The 15,518-nt window shown below is 38.5% G+C and overlaps 1 protein-coding gene across 12 annotated transcripts in view; it reads right to left on the minus strand.

Moving 5' to 3' along the window:
* The window catches only part of DST (dystonin), a 307,703-nt gene that overhangs the window by 279,367 nt on the left and 12,818 nt on the right, over positions 1 to 15,518 (minus strand). For 11 of the 12 annotated variants that reach the window (XM_065632833.1, XM_065632844.1, XM_065632843.1 and 8 more), the window contains exon 3: positions 12,600 to 12,788. In XM_065632833.1, coding sequence (XP_065488905.1) covers positions 12,600 to 12,788 — 189 coding nt within the window. Of the gene's footprint in view, positions 1 to 2,780; positions 2,853 to 12,599; positions 12,789 to 15,518 lie in introns of those variants that run through there. The other variant, XM_065632827.1, reaches the window with a different exon arrangement.

Here is a 15,518-nt window from a genome sequence, read left to right on the forward strand (position 1 = left end):
TCTCCCAGCACCCAGCCAGGAGACTATTGCCGAAGTGCTACAGTTTAAAAATAAAAAAAATATATAAAAAATAAAGAGTTCAAGATTCTTGGTGTCGAAACAGAGGAAGAGGGAGGGTAGCACTCTGCTCTGGGGAGAAGGAGTGCTGTGCTCTGATCCTTGCTCCAATGACTGCTTATACATTCTGCTCTAAGTATTATAGCAATTGGGTAATATACTGAAGTAGTCCCTGGATGAGACGTGCTATGGAGGCAACAGAAACCACAATGTAGTTTGTGTACCAATTCTGCAGAGATACACCAAATCTCAAGTATTTATTGGTCTGAAGCAATACCATCTTCTAGTAGCTAAAAAAATTAATCAATGAATATTATGCTACAACAAGTAGTTTCTGTTTCATTCACTTCATTTATTGGTGATCTCTTTCAGGAGCAGAATGTTGAGAGATGCTCTGCATTTGTAAATGCTTGTTAACCATGAGATGAGCTGAGGGATCAGATACTGCCAAGATAATCTCCACAGATCTCAGCAACTTCCAGCAAGGAAGACAGTAATCATAGGAGAAAAATAGTGTTTAAAGTATGTTGCTATGCAAGGAAACCCTGCTTTTGTTTTTAAATGAATACACTGAAAAACAAGGCATACTTCACTCAGTGTGACCAAGACCTGTATATAAGTGGAGCCAAATAACATTCAGCTTAAACTCACCATATTGTGCCAAAACATTGGAAAAGCTGCTTAGTAAAAGTATGCTAACAAAAATGTGAATTCTTTTTGAATGTCACTTGAAAATTGATATCATTGATATCACATGACAGCCCTGATATGTTACATATTTATCCATTCCTTTATTCGTCATCTATTTTCTCCATTTAGTTTTTCAATATGAATTGCAAGGATTTAATCTTGAAATCACTTAACCAAAATTATAGAAGCCAACAGAAAGGTACTGAAGGTTTTACAGGTAGGAAGATAATATTTTGAGCTCTGAGTATCTGCAAAGCTACATCATGGGGAAATAGGTCTTTTAGTTGAGTTTTATGCTAAAACCATCAGCAAGATAGAAATGGTATTTCCATTATAATTATCATTATCTTGTTGCAAAATTAATGCATCATAGATACTAATATCTAAAATGTCAAGATTTCATGGTCTCAAAATTATTATTTCTGTAAAATAAATGCATGTACCTTAGATGACTGCTGTATACAACTGTTGCAAAAAAACCCTTCCCATTACCTAAAAATAAATTTTGTATTAATTTTTAATTGCAGCTGTCTTGCGTCCATTCAGATCCCCCCTAATCTGCCAGACACAGAAGAGAATAACATGATAGAACAGCTAAGGTTTGAGGAAGGCACAGTTTTATCTGCTTGCTATGCCTACAAGGCCAACCATGTAACAGAGGAAGAGTCTGGAATAAGAAATGATGTAGCTTCAAATACTTTACTCAGCCTTCTAAACTTCTTATTGTAGATTGTATTATATATATGTTTTAATAGCAAAGCAAATTACTCCTGCCATAAAAGGTTTATCAGAGTATGGAAATGCCCTGGACAGCAAAGAGCAAATTTAAGTTCTAAGTAGCTTTTGAATCTTTGATGGGCACAGATTGTTTTCAAGAAAAAAAATAAGAGGAGCAGTTAGAAGAATTTTTTAAAATGACGTAATGAAAATCTAAAACAGTGGTATTCATATTCTGCTTTTAGTAACAACTGTTAACATTCCTGACTGATAAGTTTCCCTCATTATAGAATTCAACAATCATGTATTCTTTTTAAACTGTTTCAATTCCTTGTTTTAAAACATTTCAATACTTGATGGAGCAACCAATCAACATTTAACTATTTGAAAATACAGATTCTTATAATTACACAACACTAGTAATACTGTTAATAATTATCAAACTGCTTTCTCTTCTAAAATGTATGGTAAGTTGCCTTATCTTATGTTTAGTTGAAAATATTCCCTGCTCAAGGTTGAATTGTCTTGAAAATTTTTAGTCACAGGCTGACTGAGAAGCCTGACAGCAAGGTGATGAAAATACCCAGTAGTTATTTGTCAACAATAAAATATATCCCAGTGATCTTTTCCGGGGACAGATACTTCAAATATAAGTATCCTTTAGGATACATAGGCCTTTTGCCATCTTTGTCAAAAATCTGTCTATGTTTGTCAGAGTGGTAAGTTTTTGAGATTATATAAATATCATCTGCTATCCCTGGCATCAGGGAGTATAAAGTAAAGTTTTTAAAGTTTGCGTTTGATCTCACTGCTCCGATGAGAAACCTGCTTTAGAACCTTCTGCTCTCTTGATTACAAGTAATCTTCCTCTAGTTGCCACCTGAAACTTATTGCCAGTCTTTTGGGGTTTTTCGTGATAACAGTGTTCATTTCCTTAAATGTATTTTTTGCTTCCCTGATGCATTCATAGCCTGCACTGTACCTCCTTCTCAGCCTTTTTTGTTTTTCCTGAGGAATTCAGCTTCTTTTAATCTCTCCTCAACTGCTAGCAGTCCTTCTTTGCAAAGTTAAATAGTTTAAACTATTCCTAGTGCCCCAGTGACTACCAATGTGATTTTACCGGATTTTTTTTTTTTTTTTAAACACGGCTATATTTGAATTTATCAACTAAAACGTCTCCAATGTATCAACTAAAATCTCTTCAGATTGGCACCCGCTAAACAAAGCCCCTCAAGACTTTCAGGGTCTTACAGCTGCCGGAACAATGCCCCACCATCACAGACTGACCAAGCAAATTCCACCCTCGTAGCTCTTACCTTAGCTCTCAGGACACCTACTGTCCCTGCCGAGGAGCTGAGCATGATCCGTCCAGCTTGGAGATACGGAGGCAAAACTAATCTTTCCATCTGATAGTTACCTGCTGTGGTTGTGGGCTGATGGCAGTGCAGGCAAGAGGCACGGAGAGCAGGGGAGGGCAGGCACCGGACTCAACAGGCAGGAGCCCATTTCTTTTATGCTCTCCGTGACTCGCTCAGCCGTGCTTAGCCAGCAAGAGGAAGAAGCCCAACAATCTGAACGTAGAGAGGACAAACACAGGAACTGGCGCGCTGGAGGAAAGGGCTGGAGAAATACACTGGGACTGACAGCCTGAGGGACAAATACAGAGACCGGCAGAGTCTGGGAGCTGCAGCTGAAAAGCATTCAAGAGAGCAGCAGACTCTGTGGATAAAGACTAGAGGAGACATGGACCTGCAACATAACAGCTGGGACTAATAATCATCAGCATTGGAAAGAGCGGATTGGGGAGAGCTAAGGATCCGATATGCTGGCATGAAACTGGTATTGCCTCAGTAAAAGGCTTTGAACAAGGTACTCTGAACTAGGAGGCTAGGAACTGTAAGGAGGTGGTCTCCGAGAAGAGAGACAAGCACCAAGGAAGGTGCGCATGGAGTGTGCAACCAGAGGCCATAGGGAGTCACAGAAATCAAAGAAACTGGTTGAGCAAGTGCCTCAGAGCAAGGAGGTGACTGACTAGGTGAGCCTGGGCAGGGCTGTGCCAGGGAGCAGTGCTCCAAGGGCTGCCAGAGTGAGCAGAGAAGGGCTGAGCTCAGCAGAGGAGTGGGGACTGGGCAGCGAGGAAGGAGCCAGCGGTGGCTCAGGAGCTGGAGGAGATGGGGCAGAAGGAGCCACGTTTGGGGAGAATGAGCACACAAAAGCACGTCCCCCTCAGAAGCCTGGCAGGAAAGGGAAATTTCACCCCAACTCCAGCCATTAGCAAACATCTGAGAGTTCCTGTTACTGATTCATATGGAGAAATACAAATATTGTCAATCTCTCCCTCAAAACCAATAGCAGAATCTTCTGTGTTGTGGTTCAAGTGTCAAAACCTGCTGATGAGCCACACAGGGGTGCTTTGGTTTTACGTTTACTTTTTTAACAACAGTAGGAAATTTAACACAAAGTTCTTGTTAAAATACTTTTCTTACGATAGCGAAGTCAAGCACTAAAATGTTACCAAATCCCAGATTCAGGATTCACCATGCAACCTTAGTTCAGCCTGTTCCTTGTACATTATGAAGCAGTTGCAATGTGATGATATACTATTACATCCCCAGTTTCTTGCTCTTATTTAGTGCAAATGACGGGTGACATTCACTCCATAAACAGTTGTTCAATATTTTGTGTGTCATCCTCTGTTCAATGGGCAGCCCCGGAACTTGGTTTGTTTCATGCTATTCAACTGCAGGTGTGAAGAAGAAATTATTATTTCATAGACTGTTTTGTGGTGCAGTAGTATCTGACTGCTTCACAAACACTACCGATCTTTCCCATTACACAGGATGCAACTGAAATCAGGAGTTCTATTTTGATACCTAGGTCAAATTGAGATGCCAGGGATCTGATTTTTTAGAGTTATTAGAATTATGTTTCAGTAACAATCTAGACTACAGCACACATGGAGTCCAGTGGTGACTGGCAGCATGAGAACTTTTATAAACCCAACTACATGCTTTGAGTCAGGCACTTAGAAAATGGAAAATAAAATGTGTTTTAAGGCAGTTGTTCAGCACGTTCACAATGACCTTGTGCCCACCCTTCACTCTCCAAGGCAGCACTCACTGCTTTTTAAAGGAATAAAAGATTCTCTCCCTGCAATCTCCTGTTTTATTCATTTACACACTTTACAACTTCTGCAGCAGAACTCCTACACATAAGAGTCATCCTAAGAGCACTTCCATCCTACGATGAATACAGAGCATATCCTGTGAGAAAACAGTACACCATCCTACAACTAAAGTCTATATGACAATGCAGATGCATAATCGACTGAATTAAAGCTGCATGTGTAACCTTAATTCCAGCACTTCCTAATGTTCTAATACTTGGCTTTGCCAAACTATTCTTTTATAATAACATGTAATGTTATATATAAATAAGAATGGATAAGGGAGTCCCTTGCTATAGAAAGATGTGCTGGTTTTGTGCCACAGTAGGATGTTACACAATGCAGCTCTGAAGAGTGACTCCTGTGGCAGTGAAGGAAAAGGAAACATCTGCATTTAGACTCTATAATTACTATGCATTTATGAGACAATTACTGGTCATTTTAAGTTGTGCAAACACCACCATCATAACAAAATCAGAGCTGATTAATATTTTTAACCTTCCTTCAGCTACTGTACAGAATTTGCTATTTGTGGTTACTGACATGAAGCATTTTTTCGTACAATTAAGACCGCTAGCACATTTTAGCAGCTTGGGTTCATATTATTACCTCTCAAGGAAGGATATTGAGATTTTAAAATGAAAAATTCTGAACAGTTCAAAATCTAATTTCTTAGTGAAGCTACACTGCATACATGTAGTACAATTTTATCAATGAACACAAATCCCAGTTGATACAAATCATGGCAAAATGACAGTGGCCAAAAAAAAAAGGTATTAGAGATTTTTCAAGCCAGATTTTTACAACTCTATTATTTGATACAACAGTTGAAGAATATTTTATCTCATTCACTTCTAGTTTAGTAGAAAGTTAGCTTCAGCTCTGAAGACCAGTATGATGCAAAGTCAGGTTTATCATGAAGCTATTGCAATCCGAACAAAAATAAAATCCACAGTTTAGAAAGAGAAAACCACCATACTGGCAACTGATGTCAAATGTGTCTATTTGATAGTAAGCACTATTTTTTACATCAAAAATAGTGTAATTTGCTATGCTTCTTGCTTTTTTCTCCCCCCAAGACTAGCTACACTGCTTTCTTCTCTCTGAGCTTGTAAAAGAGAATAGAAGTCAAAGTCACATCCTACAAGAAAGATTGCTGCCTTAGCTTCATGCTGATGGCGCGCTTTGACCCTCTTTCAACACTTCAGATCAAACAGACCCAGGCTGGTTTAAGCTGTCATCCAGTTTTCACTAAATAAGCATTTGCCCTGGGAATGAAAATTGATAGAGAAAATAAAGATTGTATGGAATCAGCTTAGCTATCAAGGCAAAACCTGTCATATTAGAGGGCTTTGCCTACAGGTGTAGGATGATTTGAAACTGTGTATAGAAAAATAACATAGATTTGATGCTATTTGCAACCACAGAAGTAAATCTAAGTAAATACACTCAAGCATGATCATGCCACAGGGAGAATTAATTCAAATGACCTTAACTTCCCAAAGAGCTAGCCATGAAAAGTCAGTTAAAGTCCTCTAAATGTGGATTTGTACCGTTACTGCTATGCTTATTTCTATGGTTTTTTATGTATTTGTGTCATCAATAATTATTAGCACTATTGCAATTAACTGTTTCTCTTGCACTATGCTTAATAGCTGTAATAACCCATCCATAGGGGGAAAAAAAAATCACTAGAAAGACAACTGAACAACAATTTTAAATCTCAGATCTAATTCTTAACATATGACCATTGTGTTTTAACAAAAAAGTAGTTGTAAAGACATCACCTCCCTGGCCTAGTGAAACTCATGGCAATACACCTTTAGGAAATCCCTTCAAAAATCTGAAGTGCCTGGAGCTGGGCAGGAGGAGTGGAAGAAATGGGCAGTTGCTGCAGCGCAATAGATGAGCTGCAGGGTGGAGAGGGAAAAGCAGCCAAGAGGAAATGGGGAGCAGGCAGCAAGGGAGGAGGTCACCGCAGCTCGCCCAACAGCGGGAAAATGGAGTCTTTGTGCAAAACTCTTTGTGGAAAATTTATCAGTGAGGAGTTATTTGCTGTAAGAAAAGCAATAAAACACAGCAGTCCAAGAAAGAGATGTAAACAGTCTCTTGGTGGACTTGTGTTTGGAAAGAGAAGAGGTACCTTTGAAGTCAACCTAATGGCCACTGAAGGCTTTCTCTTTATTTCAGAGGTGACTGGATTCAGCATTTATAGTCATATTTGCAAAGATCCTACACACCTAAAATAGGTTCCTTGAGGTATTTTAAAAAAATGTTTAAGATAGCTAGATGCTTAAATCTTGTTAAAAACTTGATGAGTCCATCACCTAATAAACTTACAGGTGCTTCTCAAAATCTCCATCAATATCCTTCAGCTCTTACTGCAAAAAAACCAGTCCTTGTTTCCCTTTTTATATTCATTCACATGTTCCCTGCGTTTCTTCATTGTGGCTGTGCCACACGTGTGGACACGTGTGTGTGTGTGTGCGCGCACATGTGCATGTAAAGTCTGGTAGCTCACAACTTTGTCACACGTTTTCAGAACAATAATACAATGTTAATAAAAATACTGAAGGTGAAAGATGATATGATAATGTTTTGCCATATTTGCTTCTAAATGTGATTCACAGGAGACACAATCCAACACAGGCAGATGTCTCCAAAATAAAGAAGCTATGAATGCAATTTACAGATAAAATAGCTAATACTTGGAATCAACTAAATCTTGTGCAGGGTGATGAACAATTTTTGTATGTCATCTGTATTAGGTCATTCAAATATCACATAAAGTACATCATGGTATTGGAAAACTAGTAAATAACACCAAAGTAAAAATAAATGGAAACTAACAAAATGACAATTATTTAATGAGACATATAAAAACTCCTAAAAATCCCTGTAGAACAACTACATCCATATGAAAAATTTTATTGCAAGTAAGCTGTCAACTTATACACAGACTAGAATCATAGAATCACAGAATGTCCTGAGTTGGAAGGGACCTACAAGGATCATCGAGTCCAACTACTGTTCCTGCACATGACAACCCCACAGTTCACACCGTGTGTCTGAGGGTCTTGTCCAGTCTCTTCTGGAATACTGGCAGGCTTGGGGCTGTGACACCTCCCTGGTAGACTGCTTCTATAAATTATTTGGCCTCAGATGTTTAAAAAACTCCCTAAGTGTTTTTCTTACAGAACTGTAATACTGTTTTTCTCATAAATGTTAGTGCTTAAACACATAAAATTAAATCCAGGATAGCTGAATAAGACCATGGATGGGACAGTTCATGGTTTTACATGCATCAGAAAATTAACTTTGCTTTGAAGCTTGCATCATCAGAGTCTTTATAGTGCAGGCTTCACTTCAGTCATGGGAACAGGCTCAGTGAAGCCAAAAGAAGCTGCTCACATCAGTAGATTTTTCACGTGTGTCCTGCCAGACATCTGACCATCCTCTCGGTTCCCTTGTAATGACTTGTAGCAATGCTGCACACACCCCTAAGGAGCTAAATTGCTTCAGCAAGTGGCAGTCTTTAAATAATCAGAAATGGGTTCATTAGGAGACACTGAGGGATACCTACGAGCAGCAATCCTTTCAAGATTATCCTGAATAATCATTATCCATCATCAGTATATTCTTTGTAGGTTACTTCAGAGATACTTTTTTTGTTTTCTTTTCTTTTCTTTTTACACTATTCAGTAGATAATCACTTCTAGATATGCTGTTGCTACAGTGCTGGGACAAAATAGACCAGGAACTTTGGATGTGTAAAGTACAAGGCTTTTGAGTAGTAACAGGGATTTCACATCTGAAAGTGAAGGCACCAGGTTTATTGATGCCCCAGTCTCCATAACCTCATCTGCTGCACATCTTACAGTGATCCTGTTACGACAAACTCAAGTGCAAATTTTGGTACTACACCTCATGATCTTACATAATCCTTGGTGGCTTCATGAGTCAAGCAATTTAGGAGCCCTTCACACTGTTTAACAACGGAGATGTCAAAAGACACTGCTTTGACAGCATCTCTTTTCGACTACGTACTTAGACATATAGGTGAAATTAGAATTTGGCAGAACTGTATGTCTAACTGACCCCACAGCTCAGGAGCCAGATATGTTTACACAGACTCAAGGCCATTTTTTGGTTCCAGGCCAGCACAGGAAGAAAACCTACTAATAATTTGTAGTGGTTTATATTTTCGCTTCAGAGCAGACCACTATTTAAAATACGGATACTTGCAAATGCTTGTAAATGAAAACCCAAGATTTTAACAGTGTAAAATTTGCCCTGGAGAAGTAACTGTAGACAGCAGCGAGTTCACAACAGGAGACATTTTCGCACATCCTTCTACACCTTCAGAAGTTTTAACTACCCATACAGAATCAGCTACCTGATTCTTGAAAGGAGTGATATGTAACGCTCCTTTGACTTGCATGAAGTCATGCTAATTTAAAGAACACAGTCCTATTTGTTCTCAAGAGTTCTCCATTGTGTTCAAAAATTCAAAGCACATTTCAGTAATAGGTATCTGTACTCTTCTTAGTCTCAAACCGATATAAACCACTCACCTGTGGAGAATGTCAGCACAAATAATAGAACTACCAATGAAAGGGTGACCTATGGGGCACAAGACTTAAGAAGATGCCATCAAAGGGGTGAGCTACACACCATTATGTTGATGTTGCACTGCAGTAAGATGAATAAAATTAAGTGAAAATGGCTATGAACTCTGTCTGGTAAGGATCAGTAGCAGGATGAAATGTATTTAATATCTTCATTAATGACCTGGAATGTGTAAAAAAACCCTGAAATTTTCAGAGAAAACTAATGTTCCATTTCTGCAAACATCTGCTCATGTAGCTTTTCAAGGGGAGCAATTATTGTCTTCAGCAGGATTACTCCCATACACACAATTACACCTAATTTAGTTCTGACAAGATCAGGGACAATAGTGGAAAGATCTGAGATTGCTATGCAGGAAGTGAGAAATAATCCAAGCAAAGTCAGATAATTATAGCCATGGCTAGGAAACTGCAAAACAAGATTTAGACAAACAAAACCAACCAAATACAAAATAGTCTAAATTAGCAGGAATAAGAAAGCTGAGCATCTAGACATCCAACAATTTTTTTTAATGAAATGTCTGAAAGTCTTTAAGCCTATATCTTAAGACAGCAGCAAAACAGCCTAACGTATTTTAGGACTGATTACTAAATTTTCCTAGAGCAAATAAAAAATCTTTCCATAAAGCTATCTTATAGTTACTTTGGAAATACCATTCTCTATCATCAGAGAATAGGGACAAAAAGCATGAGCAAGAAAAAAGCAACAAAAATGATCAAAAGAAGAACTGTTTTATGAGAAGAAATTATGTCTCCTAGGTAGCAGACATCATATCTCTCTTTTTTTCAAGTGATGACTAAGCAGGATATCGCCATAGCTGCCTAAAAATACTTCCATAGTGTAAACATCAATAAAACAGATTATTTAAAGTGGTTCAAGTGGACAGAGCTAGGAATAACAGGAAAAAACAATGGAAATAAATTATGTAGACTAACAAGAGCACTTCTGGCACTGAATCATGTAAAACCGTACAAAGATAAAGCCCAAAAGTCTCACCTTCAAGACATTGAGACTAAGTGGAACAAAGTTGCGTCAAACTGTGGGATGGACAACATTGTGACTGCATGGAACTTCGCAATGCTGCAGTGATTTGTCATGGCATGAACCTTACTCACCCTGTCACCAAGGCATTAATAATACATTCAGAATAACTTACAATGTCCATGAGAAATGAAATCAGTGACTTATGTTTTCTGGATTGTAGTCTAATAAAGGTAATGATTTATGCTTTTTTAATGGAAATGTGAGTTCACTGAGGCTGTAGAACGAAAAGCTATCAAAAGAACTATATAACTTCGCCTAAAAGATATACCGCAAAGGCAATTGCAGGGTAGTGACGTAATGGTGACAGCACTGAGAGAAGTTTTCTCTAAATCTGGGATTTATTGTTGTTTCAGTGGTAGGTCTTGTCAGACACAGCATAGACCCATGAAATGAAAGGAAAGTGAAGTCATATAGTCACACTGCACATTTTCTAATCTTATACATTTTTTCTTTGCTGGTCCTGAAGTCCCTGATGTGTTACTGACTTTGGGGAAAAGCAGAGCTTTCTCAGCTTCACTAATCTATACTTCAAAGCCTGTTTTGCTGCTTACTCTATTTCTACTGTTTTAGCTCTATTTCAGCACTACTGATGCTCTTTTTGCCATGCTGGTAATCAGTGGCAGTTGGTAACAGCCTCAGCAATTACAGGCAGGCTTACCCTCAGTATAGGCCTACCATGGAAAAAATTAAGAATAATCAAACAAGAAAGGGAACCAGAAAAAAAGGAGCGGAATGGCAAATAATAGAGGAGATGATGGAAGAGATGAAGGAAGGACAACAAAGCAGGGAAAGGACCAGAAGCAAATAATGAACAGAGGAGAGCCTGGTGAGAGGCTGGAGACCTGGTAATAACAGTTAGACGAAGTAGTCTAGAGAGCAAGACAGGGTGGGAGCAAAAGGGAGACGACTGAGAAGAAAGGAAGAGCAGATTCTCTTAAGAAGAGCAGAAGACAAATCCATCAGATCAAATTAAACCACAGGAACAGCAGCATAGTGAAATAAATAACAAACAGAAGCATGAGAGGACAGAGGAAATTGGGGAGTAGTGAAACGAAATCAGAGAAACTAAATGTATCAGCCAAAAGGTAAAAATTCTGGCAGTTGTTGACAGCTCTGGCTTTCTTTTCTGTGCACAAGTTTCTTGCTCTCTCAGACAATGTACTTCCACTGGGGAATACGCTTTCACAAACTTCAGAGCTCACTGATAATTCTTGGTGCTCAGTTAACACAAATGTAGGAAGGTACACTGAGGTTGGAGCAACCTCAAGATAATCTTTTTTAGGGTATGCACAATAGTTACCTCTTTAATAATACTGGATTAACAGAAGTAGTTCAAGCCCCTTAACATTGGCACAGATAGGTTAGTCAGTAAATACATCAATGCAATGAGCTCTCATTCAAAAGAGAAACGCGTTATGCCTGCAGGAAGTATCACAGAATCATAGTTTGGGTTGGCAGGGACCTTCAAAGCTCATCCAGTCCAACCCCCCTGCCACGAGCAGGGCCATCTTCAACCAGATCGGGTTGCTCGGAGCCCCGTCCAGCCCGGCCTTGAATGTCTCCAGGGATGGGGCATCTACCACCTCTCTGGGCAACCTGGGCCAGTGTTTTACCACCCTCATTGTAAAAAATTCCTTCCTCATGTCTAGCCTGCATCTACCCTCTTTTAATTTAAAACCATTGCCCTTTGTCCTATTTTCCACACACATTTACATTAGGGACTCCGTAAGTGTTTCAATGAATTGTCATATTTCCTCACTAAAAGTAGGTTGTCAATATTCGAAGAACTATGTGTAGATCAAGCTGAGGAGCAAAGAATGATAAGAGTTGATACAAGTTTTGTTGAGCAGAAAGGTTGTAAATACTGTATAAAGCAGAAGAGACCTCAAAATTGTATCTAGTAATGAGATTTAATAGAACTTTGCTTCAGTACATAGAATCTCTGATAAATCTGAGTGAGGAATGTCAATAACAAACACATCCACTATAAAAACCTGTTAAGTAATATCACAATAAAACTATCAAATGAAATATCTTACTTGACTGTTGACTATAGACGGAATATTAAATAAAAGGCAAAATTAAAAAACCCCTCTTCAGAACTGGATTTTTTTTTCAGTTATGCATGAACACTAAATACAGTCTAACAAATTTATACCTGGATTTGCTGAACATGAGAACTGAAAAGGTTTTTAAATTGCGGAACTGAATATGGATGTCCCAAAAATTAGAATTATATTACATGCCCCTATAATATACTTCGAGTGCTATTTATGCCTAAAGGAAGATTACTTACAGGTTTTCGAGTTGGGGTAACTTGAACAGAATGATAAAATTCTGGTTGAACTCTACTGCTTTTCTTGATTCTTCTTTTCCTTACAGAAGTTTCCTGCTCACTTAGGTGGTGAGCTTCCACTAGAGGTTGTGTTTCCTCAAGGCGAGGCGCTACACGCCTTCTAGCATGACGAGGACTTGATCTAAAGCCCTGTAACAGAAAAAGCAATCATTGTGTTTGACATCTCCCAGAATGGAGCCATGTAACAACAGAAAAATCATACAGGATCTTAACAACAATTGAGGTACAAGCATGCTCATCTTTAATGAATATAATGTCCATATTTACTCCATGTAACAATAAGGAGATGTTGCCAAGTGCTGTTAATATCACATTTGTTTTGTATTTCTCAATTATATGCATTACTGACACAGGTAGTAGCAGTAACTCCTGTTACTTTTCTTTATAAGCTCACACTTTGAGTTATTTATAACTAAATAGTTCTAATTTAAAATTTATAATTAAAATTTTACAGGTTAATTCTTGGCCTCATGAGAAATTGTTTTAGGGAGCATGAGCTGAAAAGGTGCATTTTTTCCTGAGAATGAAAGTAAAGAAAAATTGGTAGCTGGAAACCCTTAATTATAACTAACAGATCCTATTAAGAGTTCTGATGCTGCTGGGTTTGAGGGGAGACCTTACCATCTGGAATAAAATAATTAAGAGTGAGTGCTGCCTTTTGCTATCATCTGAAAAATACATGTATATTTGGCCAAATTAATAAACTGAGGAAAAGGTGCCCTTCACAAATGCTTTTTAGAGGTTTGCTGTGAAAACCTCTGAGCATCATCCCGAATGTCTCATAGCCTTATGGAATTTCATTCCTTTAATGGCAGCATGTGCAATGCTGTCCCTGTATGGCTACCTGCAGAGCATTTACAATGAGCATTCTCTCATTTCACTGAGACCCTCATGCGCGTGCATGAGCCTGCTATGCGTCATTTGTACTGAATACCATTTTGGTTGATATTAAACTTGGCCAGGTTGTAAATAAGAGTTTCCTTCACTTAGTCACATCAGCTTTCAGAATAAGTGAGCCAAATCTATTTCCTTAGTGACAGGCTGCAGTTTAAGGACTATATTCCCTTTCAAAATAAAGAATAGATGCAATAATTCCTGATTTTCTACCTTATTTTTTCTTCTAGTAAAATATCTCCACTGAAGCCCTTATGTGACAAACCCAGCACTCAGAAATGACTGGTCCATATAAAGAATCAAACTTCTGCAAGGTGAGATTTTAGCTAAAACTGCAGAAATCTATGCTGTGAATCTAAATATCCTGAGTTCCTGCCAGCTGAAAACTAGTGGGAGCAATACATTTCCATATAAACCTGCTGTTCTTTTTTCTCCCTTCCCTTAGCTTCTAGTTTTGGTTTTTGTGTTTTGTTGCTGTCGTTGCTTTGTTTTAATTAGGAAATCAGCATAGAAAAGCTATGCTAAAATGTTGTTATGTTGGTAAACATAAACAAGGTCAGATGTATGGCCCTGTGCAAATTGGATTTACTCCTCTAATGTTCATGAGACTGCAAGGGAAGAGCGCTCAGTCTGTTCTGGGCACTCACAGAGACAGACAGCTATTTTCATTATTTAAAGGTATGTGCTCCATTAAGTAAATATACCCCTAAACAGCCAAAACACACAAACATATATTTACATACACATGCTAGTCATTGCTACAGATATACACTGCATGCAATAGATGATGTGAAAAGGTTGAAGTGCCAAGGTGAAGTATCAGGTGAAGTAACTTCCAGGTAGCAACTTTCTACTCCTGGACACTGGACAGGAATAGAGCCCAGCTCTACTTAGCCCACCTGGGAGGTTCACGGATGTGGTGCATCAGGGCTATGAAATACATTTCATGAAAAGATATGGCCAAAATTTCCTGAATCCCTTTTTTATGATTCATCCTATTCTACTGAAACAATAGAGTCGTTCAGACTACAGGTAGGCCCAGACTTGGACTGCCTGTATCTTAATGGAAGCAGGACCCTGTCCTTATCAACCAACACAAGCAGCGTAGTGAAGGCCACTGCAGCCAGCAGACCTGCACAGATTTAAGAAAATCTCTAAGCATTCAAAGAGGTAAATCTGTGTGATAGTCTGCCACACTATTGCAGTGGGAGAAGTTATTGCCCCTTTTTCTTTCTATATTTCGAAATAGCTAAGAGATACTTGTAACATATTATTCAACGTGATACTAGGACTGTTCAGGATGTCAGGGACAAAATAACACAGGAAACCTACTGTAACAGAACCTCTTGTGGAAATTTTCTTTTACAAAAAAATGTTACTGTGCATCAGGGATTATTCCATAGTAAAAGAAAATATTCTTTAAGAGACCAAAATACCCAGCAAATCTATTCTGAGTTCTGAAATCAGAAGAGATTTTCTAAATGTTAAATGCATCATGATTCATTTACAGATGATGGCTACTGGCCGAAGCCTGGTTATATACCCTGCGCTGCAGCCGCTCCCTCACCACACTCCCATCCCCATTAGCTGGATAAAACTCTTCGGGAAAGTAAGTTTATGTAACAGAAGAATTTGGTAGAAGCTAAGCAGCTCTAAAAGTGCTTAGAGACATACGCCAAATAGGGATTTAAGTATGTGGGTCTCTCTCACTGAGTGAGTTCACCTCAAAATACTTCCGGGTTTACTGATTATTATGTTTTGATATGAAAAAGTCGCTGTGACTTCCAGAAAAGTCTGGTTATAGACAGTGCTTCTCCTTCGTATTTCATATATTTTTCTCTTTTGCTGTTTATTAGTATCAAGAAAATGGGATCTTTATCTCTTTAAGAGCTCATCTGCCTCTGTTTGCTGAAGCTTATTCTTCGCTTGAAGTTGTAATCTGCCTGCAGTATCACAAATGGTTGC

This window comes from Caloenas nicobarica, chromosome 3 (assembly GCF_036013445.1).
Source record: "Caloenas nicobarica isolate bCalNic1 chromosome 3, bCalNic1.hap1, whole genome shotgun sequence".
NCBI classification, from domain to species: Eukaryota; Metazoa; Chordata; class Aves; order Columbiformes; family Columbidae; genus Caloenas; species Caloenas nicobarica.